We start from the raw sequence: 21,208 nt of genomic DNA on the forward strand, positions 1-21,208 counted from the left end.
GTCACAGTAGAGGCACAACATACAAATATCAACCTGAACATGAGCTGAATAGGGCTCCTTTAATATTCAGGTTGGATAGAATGGATGTATAGTAGGCTATAGGGTAGATAGAAGGATGCAGGGTGCATGTCTTATGTCTGACAGTGCAGTGAGTGACGGTGTGGAGGACGAATGGCACGCGGATGTCTGCCGAGATCCCTGCAGGCTGCAGCCAATCCCCTTGCAGAGCTCGTACAGCGAACGAGTATGAGGTATGCCTCCGCGCTGTGTGTGTATGTCGAAAGCTTCGGCGGAGGGTTACAGACGTAGTGATGTGGCTTGAATATCAAGGGTTAGGACTACTTCCTTTAAAGAGCTGCTCCTCGCGCTGCGCCGCCACTCAGTAATGTCGCGCGCGTGTGTGGCACCCCTGTGAAGAGAGACAGGCACTGCCGGCTTTTTTAATGATTTGATTCCTTTTATTTATTCTGTTTCCTTTTTCCTTTTGTTTCATGCCTCTGCCGAGAGGAGCTCATTGTTTGTGTGTTTTGATTTAATAAATATTTCATTTCCTCATTTTATCCTGTTTGTGTTGGCTTTTATGTTTCCGAGTTAAAGAGCGGAGCCGTCATTGTGACTATTGGCCAGGGTTCACTCAGAGATTGTTTCCTCAGGACGTCCGTAACTTTCATTTGTAGAAACGGTAAGATCTCTTTTACACTCATTCCCCTGCAGCGCTGTGATGGATGCTGTGTGCATGCGACACTGACTGACGCTGGTGATGCTTCATTGTGCTCTGACGGAGAGATGCTGCACATGTGCTCCTCTCCACATCTCCTCATCTCCTCTCCTCCTCATCTCAAAGGTGCCAGACATGCTCCGGAGTGTATCTGTGTCCATAGGCCGAGCCACGGAGTCTGCACCCGGAGTAAAACTCGCGTCATGTTGGGAATATTCGGAATCGGGACTGTATTTGGAGATTTATGGCTGCTGAAAACAAACCAAACGATTTTCAACCTGGATTTAATTGAGAATTTCATTTAAAACACGTGATTTAAAACACGTGGTTTAAACTAAGGCAATTACAATGGTTTAAATGCTAAATAATGCTTGTGATTTATAGGTTAAAGTGCACTTGGAGTTAATTTCTGCATGTTTAAATAGGATTGCTGGTCTTATTGTAGGTGTATACAAGCCTACAGTTCTTATACTGAAAGCCATGAGACTGTGTATTTTAAATGCTAAATGCCACTTAACAGCATTCATTTTATTAGCTTTTATAACTATAATTATAATGCCAAAGGTAAAATAATGTATCTGTACATCTCGCAGTGCACGGCAGCTAATCAATGCTTCATAGTGTATTTCCGGGTTGCACGCTGATTGGCTGAGGCTCTGATTAGTTTACTTAGGGTGGCCGTGTTCCCGCCACCGCCCCTTTTCCGCTGCGCAAACCTGCTGCGACCAAAAGTTTGAGAGTGCACACTTTAGCTCCATAAATAACCGCAGCGCCGAGCAAACACCTACAGGTAAGAGCCCCCCAGGGTACACATTCTTTATTTGAAATATATAAAATATATCAACCGTGCATTAAATGTAGGCAAATTGAATGCATTTATCGTTGACCGCGGCTAGTGTCACAAAGGAGGAAGACATGTTGCTGTGCAAAGCTCCTGCTAATACACTTGCTCACGTTGAGCTAGCTTAAATACTGCATTAGTGTGCTAGCTAACCTCCAGCGGTGTGTGTTTAACCCAAAGTGTGTCCCACACACCGCCGCCTGCTGCTCTCTGCCGGACTAGCATGTACTTTCTCAACATTTAACACAATGTGCCTACAAATATGCTCCGTGTTTAGCTTTTGTAGAGGGTTTCCTCAGTGTTTCTGAGTTAGCATTTCTGGTAGTCAGTGCAGGTGTGCTGCAGTGCACAGGTGTGTCTCGTTAATCAATCAGAGCTCTGTTCACCTGCAGCTCTGCGGCTGTAACATGCAGCACAACGGACTTCCCTTTAAATTAAACGAATAAAATAGATGTGTGCAAGACTACAAATTACAACAACTTAAATATTTTTAAAAAATCAATCTTTTTTTTAAACAATATCATTTACACCAGAGATATCCATAATGTAAACGCATTGATTTCAAGATTTAAAATAAAAGCTTTGCTATTAACCATACTCCAATTTTGAAAGCATTTTTATTCAGACCGTTTTAATGGAATACACATTTCTTTGAGCACTGTAGCTTTGTAGTTCTATTTTGTATTTAATATTATACTTTTGCTATGTAACATCATTTGCAACTCTCTGCAGAAATTAATTCCTGAATTAAAACGACATTATCAGCCTCTCTGCACATAAAGATACAGCTTCATGTGGTGGTGCATTCAGGGTCCAGAGTTTGAGGTGTGTGCCATATATTAGTAATTGTATGCCTTTCATGGTTTGTTCAGGAATGGTTTGCACACATTCACGTGTCCATTAATTTGAAGAAATCTTCAAAGAATGGCACAGGGCACTACTTTTTTGTGTTTTTAATCCATGTCATAATCATGTCTCTGTATATTCTTCCAATCATTTTTTTACACTTATATGGACCTAGGAGTCTGAAACCAAGAAAGGCTGAATCAACAGGATATTTATTTATAGCTGTGAAGTAATCGACACACTCGCAGATTTTTTTGCGGTTGGTCTGAGAGGTGTCTGTACATACAAAAGAAAAAGGAATGCATGATATTGTATATAACTGACATTGCCATATTGTATATTGCAGTGTGAAAAACTAGTGAAATGTTTACCTGATGTCTATAAACTCAGTTACCATCTAAATCTTGTATCTGCAGTCATCTGGAGTTTCTACAGCGGGGCCTAGTTGGCTCTACAGTAAACTGATTGATTGTGAAGGTTGGATGTCACTCAGTAGCAACAAACTCTTGTTAGAGATTAGCCATGGAAAAGGCTTTGCTTTTGTACTGAGGTTGTAGCACGCTGCGTTTGATTTATGTGCCTTACTGGCGATGGCGTGTCGTGTGATGCATGCACACATTGAGATGAGGATGCTGACACTAAATTAAATCATGCAGGTGATGCTGTCCACATGTTCAGAGGACGTTTTTTGGCGTGTTTCTTCCTGCTGACAGATCAGTGTTTGTCCTCAGTAGTGTTTGTGCTGCAAGCGTTGCAGAGTGTTGTACAGTAATGTGCTGAATATAAACAGATGCGTGCTCTTTGTCTCTGTGTGGCACCTTTTCCTGCTTCTGATGGTGTGCAGAGAGTGGCTTTGAATACAGAGCAGCTGATGTCTGAGGCCACAGGCACTGAGTCATCTGCAGTCTGAGGGTCAGGAAAATGTTTATATTTTACTTTGTACTAAGGTACTTTGCATGTTATCTACCTGTGTGCATCCTGCAGGGGCGGTGCATGCACACTTTAGTGTAGAATTCTGGTATTTAAGATATCTAAGAGTATATTGTGTGCATTTGAATGCTCTCGTGCTCCAGAATTAACATGGTCACATGTCTCCTTAGTATTGATTTTAGGCTATGTGAGAAGTCGGGCTGCTCGATTATGGCAAAAATCATAATCTCGATTATTTGGGTCAATAATTGATATCACGATTATTAAAAACGATTATCCATTTACTTTGAAAACATCCATTTATTGGAGAGAAAAAATGTGAACAGTATGTTTTTAACAGTTGAAACTTTAAGTAGAATTCAACTGAAAAACCAATTAATAATATAATAATTATAATAATAAAAAAATAATCGTTTTATTTAGATTACGTTGTTTTCGTAATCGTTGCAAGCCATAATCGTAATTGCGATTAAAATACGATTAATTGAGCAGCCCTAGTGAGAAGTAAGTTGAAGTTTGATATTAATGCAATATGTGTTGAGTGTAAATGCAAAAATATATTTGATCAAAAACTCCACAATCATGTTTTGTTTAGTGTTTCTTAAATAGTAATTTTGCACAATTTCTTTAAGTATCAGTTATGTCAAGAGCAAAAGAGAATATCATTTCAAATCTTTAAGAAATATTTCCCTAATGTATAGTCATCAGTACTGCAGCTAACACATGACTGTCAAGGTCTATCAATCTGCTGAATATTCAACCAAGTTTTTAGTCTAGAATGTCTGAACATTGTGAATCATTTATTCCCTAAGCTCAAGATCAATACTGTAATATCTCAAAACATAAATACTTTTCTCATTAAATTACTGAAATGTAGGAATAAATTGTCTAAATAGTTGGCTTTTAATTTAATAAAATGGCAACTTCGGCATACATCTTTGAAGCTGTAGATTGGGGAAGCCCTTATGTTTCTATATGTCTGTCCTTATAGTTTGAGGCGTTGTCCTCTTTGTGTCCGTGCTCCTCAGGAGACTCGAGATCTGCTTATTTTATTTTTATAGGAGTTGTTTTGTCTTTAAAATGTCAGAAAGTAACTAAATAACTCAACCTAATAAATCTGTTATCATAATATTTGGCAACTCATGCATAAATGTTTGCAGCTGTAGACAGGAGATGCCCTCATGTTAATATACGGTCCCATAATGCAGACTGAGGTGTGTGTGTGTGTGTGTGTGTGTGTGTGTGTGTGTGTGTGTGTGTGTGTGTGTGTGTGTGTGTGTGTGTGTGTGTGTGTGTGTGTGTGTGTGTGTGTGTGTGTGTGTGTGTGTGTGTGTGTGTGTGTGTGTGTGTGTGTTCCTCTAAATAAATATAAATGCAGAGTGCTCTGTCAGATGATCTGGGTTATACTCCTTTTGTCCTTCTTAAATGTCCTCCTCCCCCTGGCCTTTTAGTGTGTGTGGGGTCATTACAGCCTCTCAGCAGGCTGTGCAGCCACAGGTCTCCTATTGGTGTTGTATTTTGTGTGTAGTCCTGAAGCAGAGCTGATGTAAATAAATATAGTTTGTTATTTAATTTGTATTTGCATGTCTGTTAAAGTGACAACATCAAAGTGAGGTTAACAGTGTAAAACCTGCAGAAAATAATGAATATTATATGTTAAACTTATCGGTGTGCAAATGTGTTTATGGTCTGGTGTCTTAAGTTATGTTGTGTAATTCTGACGTCAGACATGCGTAATGTATTAGTCATTCACAGGTTAACTCGGCATGAGCGGTGCAGTGAAATGTGTTGCACGAGAGTAATAACATGTATATAACACTATTTATATGAAATGTAAATGCATTAAAAGGATAATTAGTCGCACAATCAACAAAAGTGAGGTACAGATCAAATGAATAAAAAAGTAATAGACTTGCCTATTTACTAAAAAGTTAGATGCGTTATTAAGAATATAGACAAAATACAAATGGTAACAAGTAGCATTATTTAAAAATCAAGTGAACATATGAAAGTATTGAAGGAGCAAATTGTACAAAATCCACTTTGTCATGTCTCTTCTACATCAACATGTGTCCCCTCTTCTCCATGTCTCTTCTGCATCAACATGTGTCCCCTCTTCTCCATGTCTCTTCTACATCAACATGTGTCCCCTCTTCTCCATGTCTCTTCTACATCAACATGTGTCCCCTCTTCTTCATGTCTCTTCTACATCAACATGTGTCCCCTCTTCTTCATGTCTCTTCTACATCAACATGTGTCCCCTCTTCTTCATGTCTCTTCTACATCAACATGTGTCCCCTCTTCTTCATGTCTCTTCTACATCAACATGTGTCCCCTCTTCTTCATGTCTCTTCCACATCAACATGTGTCCCCTCTTCTTCATCTCTCTTCTACATCAACATGTGTCCCCTCTTCTTCATGTCTCTTCTACATCAACATGTGTCCCCTCTTCTCCATGTCTCTTCTACATCAACATGTGTCCCCTCTTCTTCATGTCTCTTCTCCATCAACATGTGTCCCCTCTTCTTCATGTCTCTTCTACATCAATATGTGTCCCCTCTTCTTCATGTCTCTTCCACATCAACATGTGTCCCCTCTTCTTCATCTCTCTTCTACATCAACATGTGTCCCCTCTTCTTCATGTCTCTTCTACATCAACATGTGTCCCCTCTTCTTCATGTCTCTTCTACATCAACATGTGTCCCCTCTTCTTCATGTCTCTTCTACATCAACATGTGTCCCCTCTGTGGAAAGAGACTCTGAAAGTTTCAGGAACAAAGACCCCTCTCTTTTTGTCCTGATCCATTTCTATAAAAACCTGTCTGAAAATGAGCTGATCAGATTATGGCCACTTTATGATGTCATAACGATTTTTTTGTCTTGTGTGACCATTAGCCAATCACCAACCAAGGTAACCAAGGGATTATGGGTAATGCTGCAATGATCTGTTTGGTGTTTCAGACAAACTTCAGAGACATGTTTTGTGTATATCTGAGAACTATAATATATTGATGAAAACAGTATAACAGGGTACCTTTAATATAAACTGACTTATATTTCTGTAGTTACATTTTATAGTTTTGATACTATTACACCTTTTCTGCAGAAAAACAATTCCTGAATAAAAACTTCATTACCAGCCTCTCTCTGCAGTTTTAGTGAAGATATTTGTATACCATGCAATGATTATATCTCTGAGTTATTCCCTTGTTTATTTATTAACACTACTATGGACTTAATGAATGGAGCAAGTCAGGCTAAATTAGTAGAATATTTATTTAGCTGTGAATGAATCCACACACTTGCAGTTATTTTAAGTAGATGGGATTGGTTTCTTTCATGAAAATAGAATTACATGATTGATGTTGTAAATAACTGAAATTGTCAAATGTGTTTCCCCCATTATATATTACAATGTGATAAAGTGATGGATTCTTTTAACGAGAAGACAACAAATTCAGTTTCTTTTTGCAATGAAATCTCTTTCTGCAGGCCTCGGATGGCAGCAGGGCCTGATTTAGCTGTTTAGTAATTTGATTGATATATATATATATATATATATATATATATATTTATATATTGTTTCAAAAAGAAAACTGTGATAAGAGAGCAGGAGGATGTTGATATGTTGACATTAGTTCCAGACAGATAGTATATATTTACTAGATGGACATGTGTGAATTTTGTTTCACACTGACTGTTGAATCTCGTTTATTTGAATAATTCCTTTCTCCATAAGTGTTGGTGAGGTAACGATCATTAGTGTGAGAGTTATGATATAAATAAAGTTGTAAACAACAGTAGTGCACTGATGTGTTTGGAGCATTGGTAACACAGTGTCAGCACAGTTGGCCATTTTTATATATATAATTATGAGCAGATATGCTGGTGTGGAAATTATTTATTGTGTATGCAATTCTATGTGTAATGTTGTGGAAATATTGTATTTTCAATTGGTTACAATACTCTCTAAAATAGTTTTTATAACGGTACTAATTCCCTTTTCTATGTCTATGTATGCAATATTTAAACCAAAGCAAATGTCCTAATTTTTGTAAGAATACTTGGTAATTAACCCGATTCTGAAAAGTGAGATAAGAGAGCAGGAAGATATAGACACAAGTTGGTGGTCTTTTACATTAGTTCCAGACAGATGTTATGTATAATGCACATGTGTTGCAGCTGGATGTTATTCCACACTGACTGGTATTTTGGTTTATTCTAATTATTCCTTTTTCCATAAGTGTTATTTGGATATAATGCACTGTTAGTTTGGAGTCAGACAGACAGTTATATGGAGTGTTTCATCCCTTTTTACTATATTTATTTTTCTATGGTGTAAGTCATGTCTGCAGCATAACATTTGAAGGAAACACTTTGTGTGGAGACATCTCTGCTCTTCTTTAAATGCCAATCGGTAATCATAGCTACTTTGCATGTAGGGAAGGTTAAAACAAAGCTAGTTTTGAGGTGTTGCATGTTGTTCCAGGGGCCCTATTCTGCTCATTTAATTCAGGTTCATTTTTGTATTTAGTGCCTCCACTGGGACAGGTTTCCATACTTTTACTTTAAAAAGACTACTACATGGAAATCATTTCAGATGCACATATAAATATATGTATCTCCATATTTGATAGCATTCTCCTCCTATTGCAGTGTCAGATCTGTTTGCAGCGAGGACATGTTGAACCTTCTTGCATGCGTTTTACTTTTCAAGGACGTGTGCCTGCGTGCGTGCTTTCCTGTTCTCTTATCTGTCACGCTCAGTGTAATCCTCTCCGGAGCTGCAGGAGAGCCTCCTCTTCCTCCTCTTCCTCCTCTCTCTGAGTGCTCACTCAGGTTCAACAAGTTCATCACATCTCTAAATCATCTTCTGATCACACAGAAGGTCTTACACAAATTGTTTCATATAATCCCTGACATTTACAGAGTTATTAATAATACCTATTTTAGCATATGTATGGCAATCATATCATGTTTCTTACTACAGATGTATTTTAATATCTCATTTTAGGAAACCAGAAACCATATGCATAACATCTTAGTTGAGCTGAAATTAAGAGAAATATTTAATTTTCATATGAGTCTCCTACAGAAAATCACTGTGGTCTGACTCAATGCACAAAACATAATTATTTTCCAAAATTATAATTATTGTCCGGGAATAGATGTAGTATCACTCACATACTGTAACATGCGCTCAGGAGTATTTATATTGTCTTTCACCCCTAAATAAATCCTTTTTAAAATGAAGGTACAGGTCACCTATAATACATAATGAGTAATTTGAATACTTTAAAAAAAAAAATGAATACAGGATTTTACTTGTAACGGAGTATTTTGAAACTTTGGATTTGCTCTTTGCATGCTGGGAGCTGCAAGAGGAGCTGGTGTTTCTGTGGTGCGTTTGAGGCCTCCGGGGGATCTGGATGCTGCGCTGGCTGCATGCTGAAAGCCTCGGCTGCTGCTTTTATATATTTTTTATTTTTTTTGGGAGAGGCGTCCTGCCAAGCGCTCTCTTCCAAGTGTTTATCTGAGAAAATGTTCCTGCCTCGTGGCTCCTACTCCGGCGGGACAGCAGCCAGTATTTGTGAATAAAAAGGTTAAACACATGGAGATTGAAGGCAGACGGCTTCTCTAACACAGTATGTTCTCGTGAGGATTTTCGTGGCTCAATATTACTTTTAAAAATGGCTTTCTGTCCTGCAGAAACGTCCAATTGTATGAGCTTATTTTCAGGCTCTGACTGGGTTTATATTTGGAGAAAGCAGATGGAAAGAGCAGCAGGAGGCAGACCTGAGCTGCACCACGCCTGAGTCTCTCACCTTTAATGACCATTATCAGCTGAAGTTCAGAGGATGATATGCAGCTTTGTTGTCGATATTTATACTGCATGAAGCGGAAACAGTAAACATCCTCTTGCATTGACAAATATCCTTTTTTAAGTCTTTAGGTGCAGCAAAAATGCATTTCTTTTTATGATTTAGGATGTTGTCTGCTGGTTTATGCTGATCTAAAGCAGTGGACACAATTTGTTTCAATGTTTTTACATCTTGGAAGTGTAAAACCACTTTTAGATGCTCACATTGTCACAACATTTCAATATATAAGAAAATGCATGATTTTTATAACATTTTAATACATTTCCTGCCGTAACGGCCCGTCCACACAGCGGCGTGCGTTGAAGCTTCCAACGCTTCTGCCCATTCACTTTGAATGGGGTGACGTCACTTTTGTTGCTGGCATTGCTCGCTTCAAAAGTTGAGCAATGTTCAACTTTTGGCGCCTCGGCAGAAGCGTCAGCCAATGAAATCCTGTTTATGCAAATCTGCCAGTACAAGCGCTAGCCAATCAAACCGCGTGTATGCTGGGAGAGACTACGCAGGTCATTTCCTCATATTCCAAAAAATGGAGGGAAAATTCATTATGGCGGTAGTGAATCACCCGGTGCTGTATGATCAGTCTCTGTTCATCTACCGGGATACAAACCGGAGGAGCCAGGCATGGAGGGAGGTGGCAGAGACAGTGGATGAAACTGGTAGGTTTTCGCCTGTTTGGGGATTTTATATCCAGTTTACTTCGTTTTAACATTGCTATTGCTTTGTATGTCGGGGGCGGGAGATTCATGTGATTGGTTGTTGGTCACGTTGCTCGCAAATAATCCCCAAGCTTCAGACACGCCCACCGCCAAGCGTCAACGCACGCTGCTGTGTGGACGCTCCGTAAGTATTGTAGTATGTAGGGATGGGTATCGTTACGGTTTTAACGGTACTACTACTTTGATCGATCCCGCTTATCGGTCCGGTCTTTTAACGGTACTCTTATCGGTTCTTTTGGAGAAAAAAGGTAAATTAACTAAACAAATTAACATTGCATTTTATTTAAATTAAATACATAATATTTCACATCAAAAGAAACGACAATGTTTTAACAAATCGTATTAAATAATCTGATGAAAGAACTGTAAACAGAATAGCTGAAACTTTAACAAAATAAATAACTCAGTTTCCTCTAATCATTAACCCATGTTTGTATAATGTAGTTAACTCAGTGTGTTGCTGCTAGCATACATAACACCTGACGTGGAAACGTTCCTCGTGGATGGGGATAAAGAGCTACTAGAAAGACAGTGGAACCCGGTGCATTTCTCCGTCTGAATGTGGTGCACTTTTGCTAAATGTTTAGACAAATTGCTTGTGTTACCGCCCTTACATGCTAAACTCTTATTGCACTTTTGGTAACGAGCATTGTCCACATCGAGACAGGTAAAGTTTAACCACACCTTGGAGCGCTTAGTTCTCTCTGCCATCCCCTCCGTTAGGGATGCACGATATTGGGTTTTTGAAACCGATACCGATAACTTCCTGCTTCTCAAGACCGATACCGATACCGATAACCGATAATAAAAATGTTACGCCACTAATTATTTTAACGCGATTAACGCATATGTATTTTTTTTCCTCGGCCGCCCCGTAGTTTCAGAGCGCATCGAGTTTAAAATACCATCTACAAGCTGATGCTGACAGCCCCGCTCCTGCTGCCGGCTTGTGGCAGACCACACTTCCACGCTCACCGGCAGGCACCGACTGGCTATTGGGAGGACCGGGAGGGTGTGTGTCTGTGTGGCCCGAGCGAGCGTGAGAGAGACCTTACGTGCATTGTTGTTGTTAGCATCTGGTGCTAGCTAGCTGCGCTAACGGATATAAGGAGCTGTTTAAATGAAAACAGAGGAGCGACATTTCGCCACAACTGCGCTGAGCACTTGACTTTATGCAGGAAGCCAGACAGTGAGACATTGTATGAAAAGTCAGCACACTCAGCAGCACGGATAGTGCAACATGATTGCAGCGTCCAGTAGGGCTGTACCCGAATATTCGACTATTCGAATATTCGTTCGTTGGCCAACTATTCGGGTTTCAATTTCATTATTCGGATATTCGTTTTTTTTTTTTTTTTCAAACAAAAAAATATTTTTAAAAATAAAATATTTTTCAAACAAATTAATATATTTTTCTAAATGTATGCTATTAATAAAGGCGAATTGCCATATTCTTATACTATATTTATACTTTTGAATTGCACTGTTAAAATGCGGAAATATATACAATCTCAGCCTGTGCTCCTGACATTGCGTTCACTGTTCACAGTCACGAACGCAAATGGCACGCTTCACCTCGCTTCACCTCGTTTCACCCATAAAATGCCGAAGACTTCAGCTGTGTGGGACCATTTTAAATTGGACGACGGTAAAAAGAAGGCAGTGTGCCAAATATGTGATAAGAAACTGGCCTACCACGGTGGCACAACAACTCTGAAAAGTCACCTGGATGCTGTAACCTAGCTTAGCTTAGCTGTTGTGAAGTTGCCATGATGAAGCTGCTTTATCCGCCGTTTAAACAGTAACGTTAAACATGATAAAAACGTGCACTTACTTTGCTTGGAAAATAGTTGCAAGCAAGCAACCAAATTATTTTTTTATATTAGTTTTTTAATTTTATCAGCATAGTGAAAATAATAGGAGTAATGTGGGAACATCTGGGGCTAAGGCAATTATTGGCATAAAGTTGAGTAGCTCAGCCTAATAATACATTGTGGCCATAGGTGCATCCCCACGCATCCCAGCCATCAACATCCTCAACAATACAGCAGACCCTACAGTTAAAAAAAACGATAACGGAGAAAAGAAAGATAGAGATAACAGATGCCATAGTACATTTCATCGCTATGGATATGAGACCCATTTACATAGTCGAAGGCGAAGGCTTCAGAAAATTAATGAAGAAGATGGAGCCCGGCTACACTGTCCCCAAACGCTCCAGTATTTTAGATGCCATGTCTCTGAAGTACAGCGATCACCGAGACCAAATTGTAACTCAGATTGAAAACTCAACTGCCGTAAGTTTTACAACGGACATTTGGACCACCTCGGTGCGTATGGAGGCGTATATGGCTGTCACCTGTCATTTCATAACTCGCGAGTGGAAACTCTGTAACTTTGTTTTGGAAACCAAAGTAATGGAAGTAAACCATACGGGAGTAAATATTGCAGAACAGCTTGGAGAAGTGGCGGACGCCTTTGCCATTCCGAATTATAAGCGAGTAGCCGTTGTCCACGACAATGCCAGCAACATGAAGCTGGCAGCTGAAATATGTGTTTTGTATCTTTGTTTGACTGTTCAGGTTGTAAAATGTTATAGACGGAATGTGGAACCAGATTTGGTCCCCGGGTGCTGCGCTGGGTTAAATGCAGAGGACACATTTAGTTTTAATGTTTGCGAGTACTGATACAATAAATACATATAAATCGTAATAGTATGCTCTATCTGCGCTTCTGCTTAACAGCGTGTTGTCAGGTGTCTCGGATTCGGAGCGTGTTATGAAACCTTTTGGGGAAAAAAAAAAAATGTGGAAAAAAAATGTATTAAAAAAAAAAAAATACAAATCTCTCCGCACCGAATATTCGAATATTCGCTGCTGATTACTACCGAATATCCGGAGCCCGAAAAATGGTATTCGGGACAGCCCTAGCGTCCAGGCAGCTCCGGTTCGAGCATATGCCTTGAGTTGCACATAGCTCCAACGCGCGAGCACACACTTTGTATTGTATTATTGTCTTCGTACGCTTTTAACACACCATCGTAGCGATGCCGATGTTTGAAGTGACTGATCTGGTTCGAAGAATTAGGGAGCGCTGGATTTGTGAAGAACTCCCCTCTTCCTAAACCACAGTACTGGCAAAACGGGAGGAGCCGAGTGAAAAACAAACGCCCCTCATCCCAATCCACCCACACCGCAGTATTTTTTTCTTTTTTTTTACCCACAAAATATATTTTATATTATCGGGACTATTAATACTGGTATCGGGATGACGTCATAATTCCTAATATCGGACCGATAATTATCGTGCATCCCTACCCTCCGTGTGTGTGTTGTAGAGATGGGCGAGTCCTGTTTCATCCGGATCATTAACTCGGATCCTAGAAATGAGCTGGTCGTGACGAGTCTCCCCTCTCCATTAACCCGAGTCCTTTGAGCCCTACACCTGGGGTGACGTACAAATTAAAACTATAAATTGCGTCACTCGCTACTCTCTTTATAACATGTAAAATAACATTACAACGTACCCCAGTCCATCTGCCTACCCTTTAGCAAGTAGGATAGCTTCCAGAAGTTGTCGTTTGGCTCAGGTTGAGGGGACGCGGATCAGTGAAACTTCTTGCAGACTCGTGGGGACTCAGAGGGGCCGTAAGTTACGGCTCCTAACCCTTATAGCATAGCAGATCCAGAGATCCATACTCGTCATGTGCACGAGCATAGCTGCGGCCGGGAAGACATTTTACTTAGGGGGTGTGGCCAAAAGTGGGGAGAAAGATTAACAGTAACATGTTGCAGCCCCTCCTCCAGCTCCCGGCTCCCGCGGCTATATTATGCACGAGTCAACAGCAGACTCAGAGATTCGCAAATCCTGACTCACTGTGCAAAACATAGCAGACTCGTGCGGACTCAGAGCCGTAACCGTATAGCAGCCGATCCAGAGATCCAGCAGACTCGTCGTCATGCAGGAGTCAACAGCAGACTGAGATTAGCAAAATGACCCTTTTTTTTGCGATCAACATGTTTTATTAAAGCAAAAGACACGACTTTACACACATTTAACACATACAAACACCAGTATTGCAATGATTACGCAGTCCATGAGAAAATAGGAGGGGGGGGCCATATGATTAGATCTACATACACACTAGTGTTGTCACGATACCAACATTTTGGTTTCGATACCGATACCAAGTCAAGAATTGCGATTCCGATTCTTTTTCGATACTTTTCTTAAAAAAAGGGAAACACGGAATATCGGCTTTAAAATTAGGAATAACAGGATGTTAGCAGTCAGAACAACTAAAGCAGCAGTTAGTAATAACAGAAACGCCAAAGAGTCACATCTAATATAAATATATATAAAAGCATTTATTTAATTGTGTAGCAGTCAGTTTATAATTCTGGCAGCACTGTTGAGCATTTTGAAAATGTATTTTCATGCCTCTGTGCAAGGCTTAGTCTTTCTATCTTTATAGTCACTGGTGTAAAGTAACTAAGTTCATAAACTCAAGTACTACTTGGGTACAATTTTGAGATACTTGTACTTTATTTAAGTATTTCAATGTTTCTTTTGCTACTTTGTACTTCTAATCCACTACAGTTCAGAGGTACATGGTGTACTTTTACTCCACTACATGTATTAGTGATGACTACTTTTACTGTCGCTACTTTAATACTTTTACTTGAGTAACATTTTGAATGCAGTACTTTTACTGTAACAGAGTATTCCTACACTCTGGTGCTTCTAGTACAAGACCTGGGTACTTCTACTTTTACTCAAGTACAAGATATATACTTATACCACCTCCGTTTATAGCTTATGAAAAAAACTAATAGAAAACGAAGGCTAAAGCTAACGTTAGCAGATAGTGATGCTAGTTTGCTAGTTAGTTTGCTCCGCGATAATATTGCGACAAACACTTTTCAGTGCACATCACGCTCTGCCGCTCCGACAGGGAGCTCTGCTCTGAACACCTGAACGGCCCGTTCACAGACTTCTGGCGTCTTTTTTGTCAACAAGCCGAGGCGCAGCGGCAGTTGCACTCCCACTTGCAGCCATGCTTCTCGCTTTCTCACATGCTCTGGCAGCTAGCGCGTGGCCGCGTGCACGAGAGAGGGGAGGGACTTAGAACGTGCTTGAGAGGAGCGGGACTGCAGGCACGGCTGCAGGGAATGGAAGCAGAGCGCTGAACACACACGGCTCTTATTAAAACGGCGCCTTTTCACGGGAGTACTTTTCCCCGTCATTCTTAAAGTACCGATACTAATGAAACGGAGGAATCGTACCGTTTTTAACGGCAGGGTATCGCGGTACCTTTCAAGTATCGGTACACCGTGCAACACTAATACACACTGTTCTCATGACCCAAATATATATATATGTTCATTTTAATTAATTTCTTATTTTTCAAAGTTATTTTTATCATTGTGTGCATTTAAAAAAATAAGTGTTTTGCATTATATGTTATTTTAATATGTTCCTTTACTAAAGCACATTTTGCACAATTGTGTTTTAATTTAATAATAATAATAATTATATAATTAAGACATTTTATATATTCTAACTGTTTTGCAATTTTCTATCATTTGTCATTGTTTGTTTCTTTTTGTGTGCTATGTTCAAAATAAACGTTTTGCCAAGTAAGATCCTTATTGGAAATGCAGCTATTACACGCAGGAGACTGTTGCACAACATGACAATTTTGTTAGAAGTCTACACTGAAACTTAATTTAGACCCGGAATCATAATGGACTTAATCAAAATCGCGGGCGGGATCCGTGAATCCAGGACAATGATCGAGAGAGACCAGTAGCCTGAGAGAGACCAGTAGCCTGAGAGTTACTCAGCGGAACTTCACAGACTCAGATTCGCAAATCCTGACTCACTGTGCAAATTACAGCAGACTCGTGCGGACTCAGAGCCGTAACCATATAGCAGCCGATCCAGCAGACTCGTCGTCATGTACGAGTCAACAGCAGACTCAGATTCGCCAAATCGCAAAATAACCCTTTTTTTTTGTGATCAACATTTTTTATCAAAGCAAAAGACACTGTGTAGTGGAGGTTAATATAACGTCAGTTTAATATGCTCGTGAAATGCAACAAGTTTTCGGTTTCACCGATAGGATTTCTACGCTCTTGGTGATGCTGACTCATATGACTCAAATGACTCGTCGTCGAATAATCGATTACTATTCGCCAGGGCTGTCCGATTTTCGATTTTGATCATGGTCAGTTTCTGGCATCCCTAGTAACCAGTGGCACACTAGGAATTAGTGGAATAAGTGTGCAAAATATAAACATTTTGTTTTCGGATCCTGAACGAGACCGCCGCCAGGGCGCGTCTCCCCCGTTACCTGCAGAAGGAAGCCATGCACGCAACGCAGCCTCGCTCTCTTTAACTCCAGGCGACTTTCTTTCCTCCGTGGTGCAGTGCTGATTGTTTCACCACGGAGGAATGTACTTCACTAATTGCAGTACCCATAAGGAGCTGTACAAATTCCGCAGTTTTTGCGTGGCTGTGTCTTTAGTTGAAAGCCCAGTGGCGATCTGCTCATCGAAATAATATGCTAAAAAGGGGCGGACTGGCCATCTGTGTGTTGAACTTTCCTGTTGGCTCCCAGACCGTAGTCAAGGAGGGCAGAAGCAACAAGCTTCAGGTTCAATAACCCACTTTAGCTTAAAAGAATGGAGAGAGGCGAGCTCTTCTTGGGAGGCCGTTGCATTTATTTAGTTGTTCTTCTGTTTCACAAAATACATCACAGACCTCTGTTTTTCTGCTGCCTCGTTTCACTTCCAGAAACATACACACGCTGGCTCACTCGCTCTAGCATCCACACACACATGCACACGCCACACCCCTCTCTCTCTCTTAAAGGGACAGCGATCTCATCTCACCCTGCATGGCCCTAATATCATAACATGTGTTCTGGAGAATCACAGAACGGACAATCAACCTTATTATTATGCCGTTCAAACCAATTATTTAAATGCGTTGCACGTACAGGTCCACACACCGCTTCCCCGCAGCGAGGCTCCTCCCACCCTCCTGTTGACAGTTCACGAGCGTCGAGTTCCTCACCCGCCCCCCGTTGATAATTCACGATCGTCGGCACGCTGATAAAACAATTTTTTTTTGTAATGGCACTCCATATAAAAAAGGTTGCCGACCCCTGATCTACAAGATCTGGATGGAGCAGGTTGTACAGATCTTTAGCCTGAAAATATTTGGATAGCCTCTGATCTTCTCCAATTGCACCAAGATGTATGTATGTATTAGGGATCGACCGATATGGCTTTTTCAAGGCCGATACCGATTATTAGTAATCAAGGAGACCGATAACAGATATTTGGAACCGATATACATTTGCAGTAAAATCAGAAAATCTTGGTGTCAAAATGTAGAATAACACAAACTCCAACACAACTCAACACAACTTCTTTGAAATGCATTTAAGCATATATTATGTTTAATGAACTTTTAGACATCTTACAACTGGTTTCCTCTCTGTGCCCTTTTCTTTAGTGCAGCCATCTGCAATGAGTTAGAGAGAGACAAGAAGTGGGGCTGCAGGCTGACATGCTTAACTGACAATAATGCTTAATTTATTATATCAAAACAATGCCTGTCTATCTTGCATAAAATCCCAATAAACTGCTAGCAACTGCAAAACACTAGTGCTAGCTAATGTTTTGCAAACTATTAAAAGTGAGGCTATTACAGTAGTAACGTTAGTCTAGTAGCCTCACTTCTAATATTTTGCTAAGCATTTGCTAGATACATGTTGGCTTGGCTAGCTAATGAGCTTCACATATCAACCTGAAAAACTGCGAGGCTCCACTCAGTTACTCCGCTGCGAGACGCTGCACGCACCCCCAACTCTGACTGACTTCCCGCGTCCCTGTGTAACTGGGAAACTGATAGAATTGGATCATAAGATCGTCGTGTTTTTGCAACTTCAGCATAGGGGACAGGGATGTTTATTGAACTTCGGTTTAACTTCGGTTTGCTTCAGTCTGTGTCTGCGTTCTTTCGCACCTGCCTATAATCTGAGAAGGTCCAGCCTCTGCCTGGCTCCCGCCCTGAAAATCTTCAGTGTTTATTGACACTTCAGTAACAGCCTATCAGATAGCGTTGTGGGCGGGACATTGCTCGTGTACACAGAGTGGTGACTACAGCCAGAGAAACGGCCGCATCAGAGCCGAAGTTTTATCTGCAATTTGATTAAAAAAAAGGCCGATAGTGATAATCGGTCAAATGCGGAATATTCCACATTTGACTGAATATAAACCCAGTCAGAGCCTGAAAATAAGTACAGACGCCTAGTATGTATATATATAAAGAATAGGTTAGTGTACACGATAATAGACCAAACTTCTACTAACAAAATGTAAACGTAGGATACATGACACCAGTGTGCAATGTATTTGCCGTTTTTAAAAGAAATGTAGATGCAAAGAAGTACATATAAATATACATTTTTCTTTTAAAACATAAACATTATATACAGGGTTTCCCACACATAGACTTTACTTGGGGGGGCCGCCCAGGTATATTAACGTCCGCCAAAGTATATCTCGCGACCCATTTAGGTTAGATCTTTATTTATCCGTCCCCGAGTTCGATTAACTACCGCTCCTGTACCTGTTCGCTCTGCTATCGCGTGAAGGGTCTGCTTTATGCGCTCTGCAGTCACTCCGCAGCGAGTCAACAGTTCATGAGCGTGCTCATGAACTGTTGATGAGCGTGATCCACTAGCAATAAAGTATGGACACTTAAAGAGAACTAAGAGAACTAAATACTAATATCAAACGGGCAGAATAGGGCCCCTTTAAGAATATTACACAGGTTTCAGAATTATGTTTATTTGAAGTAGGGAAATATCTACAGTGTTATGTATATATATATCTGTAATGTTGATACAGTCGATCTGTTTTTACCTCTATATATTGATGCCGTTGGCTGTTCGGTCTGCCGCTGTCTTTTCATTTAAGTTATTTATTACATCTCTCTACATGTGCTGCAAACTGTCCTGGTTCAGAGTCTCTGTGATCCTTTCCTCGTTGCAGTGCATGCTGGTCACGTGGACGATGAGTTACTCATCTGAGGTTATTGTTTGTTCTAGTGAAGAGAATTTTCTGTGTTAATGGGTCATCAGGGCCGGTTATGGAGTCTCTGCTTTGACCTTAGTTTGGGGACATGATGAGTCACATGAGGCAGGAAGCTGAGAGGCAGGAAGCTGATGATAAGGAGGGATATAGATTTCATGAAAAACACAGAAATATCTGCCCAAACTGCAGCATGTTAGCCTGATTGATCCTCTGTTACACTATGATGTTGTAGCATTCTCTTCATTCCTGTTCACTGCAAATGCATTTGTGTTTTCATGGAGAAAATCAATCTTAAGTTATGGAAGGTTTACAGTTCCATGAGATGCATCCAACAAGAGGAAACAAATGAATACAAAGGAAACTAAATGTTTGGTTTTTACTGCTCCAACCTGCGTGGTTCTGTGACTCTAATTTAGATGATGAAGAACAGACATGTGTATGTGCAGCAGACTCCACTCAGTGTTATATGTTACACAGTAAGGCTGCCCAATACATCAGGTTTATATTTCTTTTTGCCATTGAGATTGCAACCCATCCTGAAAGAGTTATTTGCTCTCTGCTAACAGGGTCTTCATGCATTTGTGCTTATGACTGCACATTTGGTGCATATTCAAATATTCTTTAGGAATTATTTCAGAAAGCCAGAAGAATATATTAAATGATTTGTGTTGCAACATTTTACTGCAGCTGTATCCCAAATGTACTCAATTTGACTGGTAGTTTGAGCATGGTGCAGCAATGGCTATTATCGTGTTCGTCATAGTGCAATAATATGTTAGTTTCTTCTTTGTTCGGGTGACAGAAGTCATTTTTAATTCCCAGTTTAGCTTCTGTTTGACGCACTTTGGCTCATCTCAGAGAATTTGTCACTGGTTCCTTTCTTAAGTATGAGTTTAATGAGTTGAGTATTATTCCGAAATGTCATCGTCTGCTCTGTGATGTGTCTTTCTGTCTGCTCTGTGATGTCTCTTTCTGTCTGCTCTGTGATGTGTCTTTCTGTCTGCTCTGTGATGTCTCTTTCCGTCTGCTCTGTGATGTCTCTTTGACTGCTCTGTGATGTCTCTTTCTGTCTGCTCTGTGATGTCTCTTTCCGTCTGCTCTGTGATGTCTCTTTCTGTCTGCGCTGTGATGTCTCTTTGACTGCTCTGTGATGTCTCTTTGACTGCTCTGTGATGTCTCTTTGACTGCTCTGTGATGTCTCTTTGACTGCTCTAACATGAAGTGCTCTCTGTGTCCATGTCTGCAGAAGGCCTTTCCCGACTATCATGGCAGTGAGACTGTGTGATGTAGCTTCCCTGCTAAGAAGTGGCTCGTGGGCTCCAGAGCCGTGGACTGGGGTCTGTGGCTCTTCTCTTTTAAATCATTCTACACCATTAATCAAAATGAATTCATGTTCAATGCATTTGGGGGTTTGTGAATGGTTCCTGTTTTTATGTAAGGGCTAATCTCTGGGTGTTTGTGTCTAGTAGTGAGGGCTTTATGGCTTTTTTAAATATGGTGTGATTATCTGCTCTGTTAAAGGAATGGTCCACTCATTAGATAATTAATCAAAACTTCAGTATTTAGTGAAACGTTATGTTTAAACCATACCCTGAAGAAATCAGCGATATTCCCCGATAAATAATGATTTTATAGCTCTTTTTTATCAAGACCTGTATATTCCGTCTGGCCGCCGCCATGTTTGCCATTTTCAGTAGTCACGTGATGGTCGTGACGTCATCCATGCGTTCACTTTGTCAACACACGGAAATATGGTGGAGTATTTCAGTTCGGACTCGTCAGCAGAGGAACAAGTTTTGACCAATGTGAAGAGATTGGATGGGGGAATTCAGCCATACATATCAGTATGACAATACGACACCCTCTGTCCTTAGACCCTCACATCGTACAAGGAAAAACTTCCGAAGAAAACCCAGTTTAAAGGGAACATGGGAGAAACCTCAGGGAGAGCAACAGAGGAGGGATCCCTCTCCCAGGACGGACAGACGTGCAATAGATGCCGTGTGTAAATTGAAAAGATAATACATTTGCAACATAGGTAGTCCAAATGTTTGGAAATGCATGTATGTATAATGGGAAGATGATATAAGATACTATATGTATGCATGTAGTACCACCCTTGCTAGCGATTCCCTCTCTAGTTTAGCATACTCAGCTTCGTTGTC

The 21,208-nt window shown here is 40.4% G+C and overlaps 1 protein-coding gene across 3 annotated transcripts in view; it reads left to right on the top strand.

The window, feature by feature from the left end:
- The first annotated feature begins 395 nt into the window (after positions 1-395).
- Positions 396-21,208, top strand: part of elavl2 (ELAV like neuron-specific RNA binding protein 2) — a 51,856-nt gene continuing 31,043 nt past the window's right edge. For 2 of the 3 annotated variants that reach the window (XM_034106434.1, XM_034106436.1), the window contains exons 1-2: positions 396-682; positions 20,290-20,380. In XM_034106434.1, coding sequence (XP_033962325.1) covers positions 20,309-20,380 — 72 coding nt within the window. In that variant the 5' untranslated portion in view covers positions 396-682; positions 20,290-20,308. Of the gene's footprint in view, positions 683-1,417; positions 1,509-20,289; positions 20,381-21,208 lie in introns of those variants that run through there. The other variant, XM_034106435.2, reaches the window with a different exon arrangement.

The sequence above is a fragment of the Pseudochaenichthys georgianus genome, chromosome 18, assembly GCF_902827115.2.
Source record: "Pseudochaenichthys georgianus chromosome 18, fPseGeo1.2, whole genome shotgun sequence".
Taxonomy (NCBI): domain Eukaryota; kingdom Metazoa; phylum Chordata; class Actinopteri; order Perciformes; family Channichthyidae; genus Pseudochaenichthys; species Pseudochaenichthys georgianus.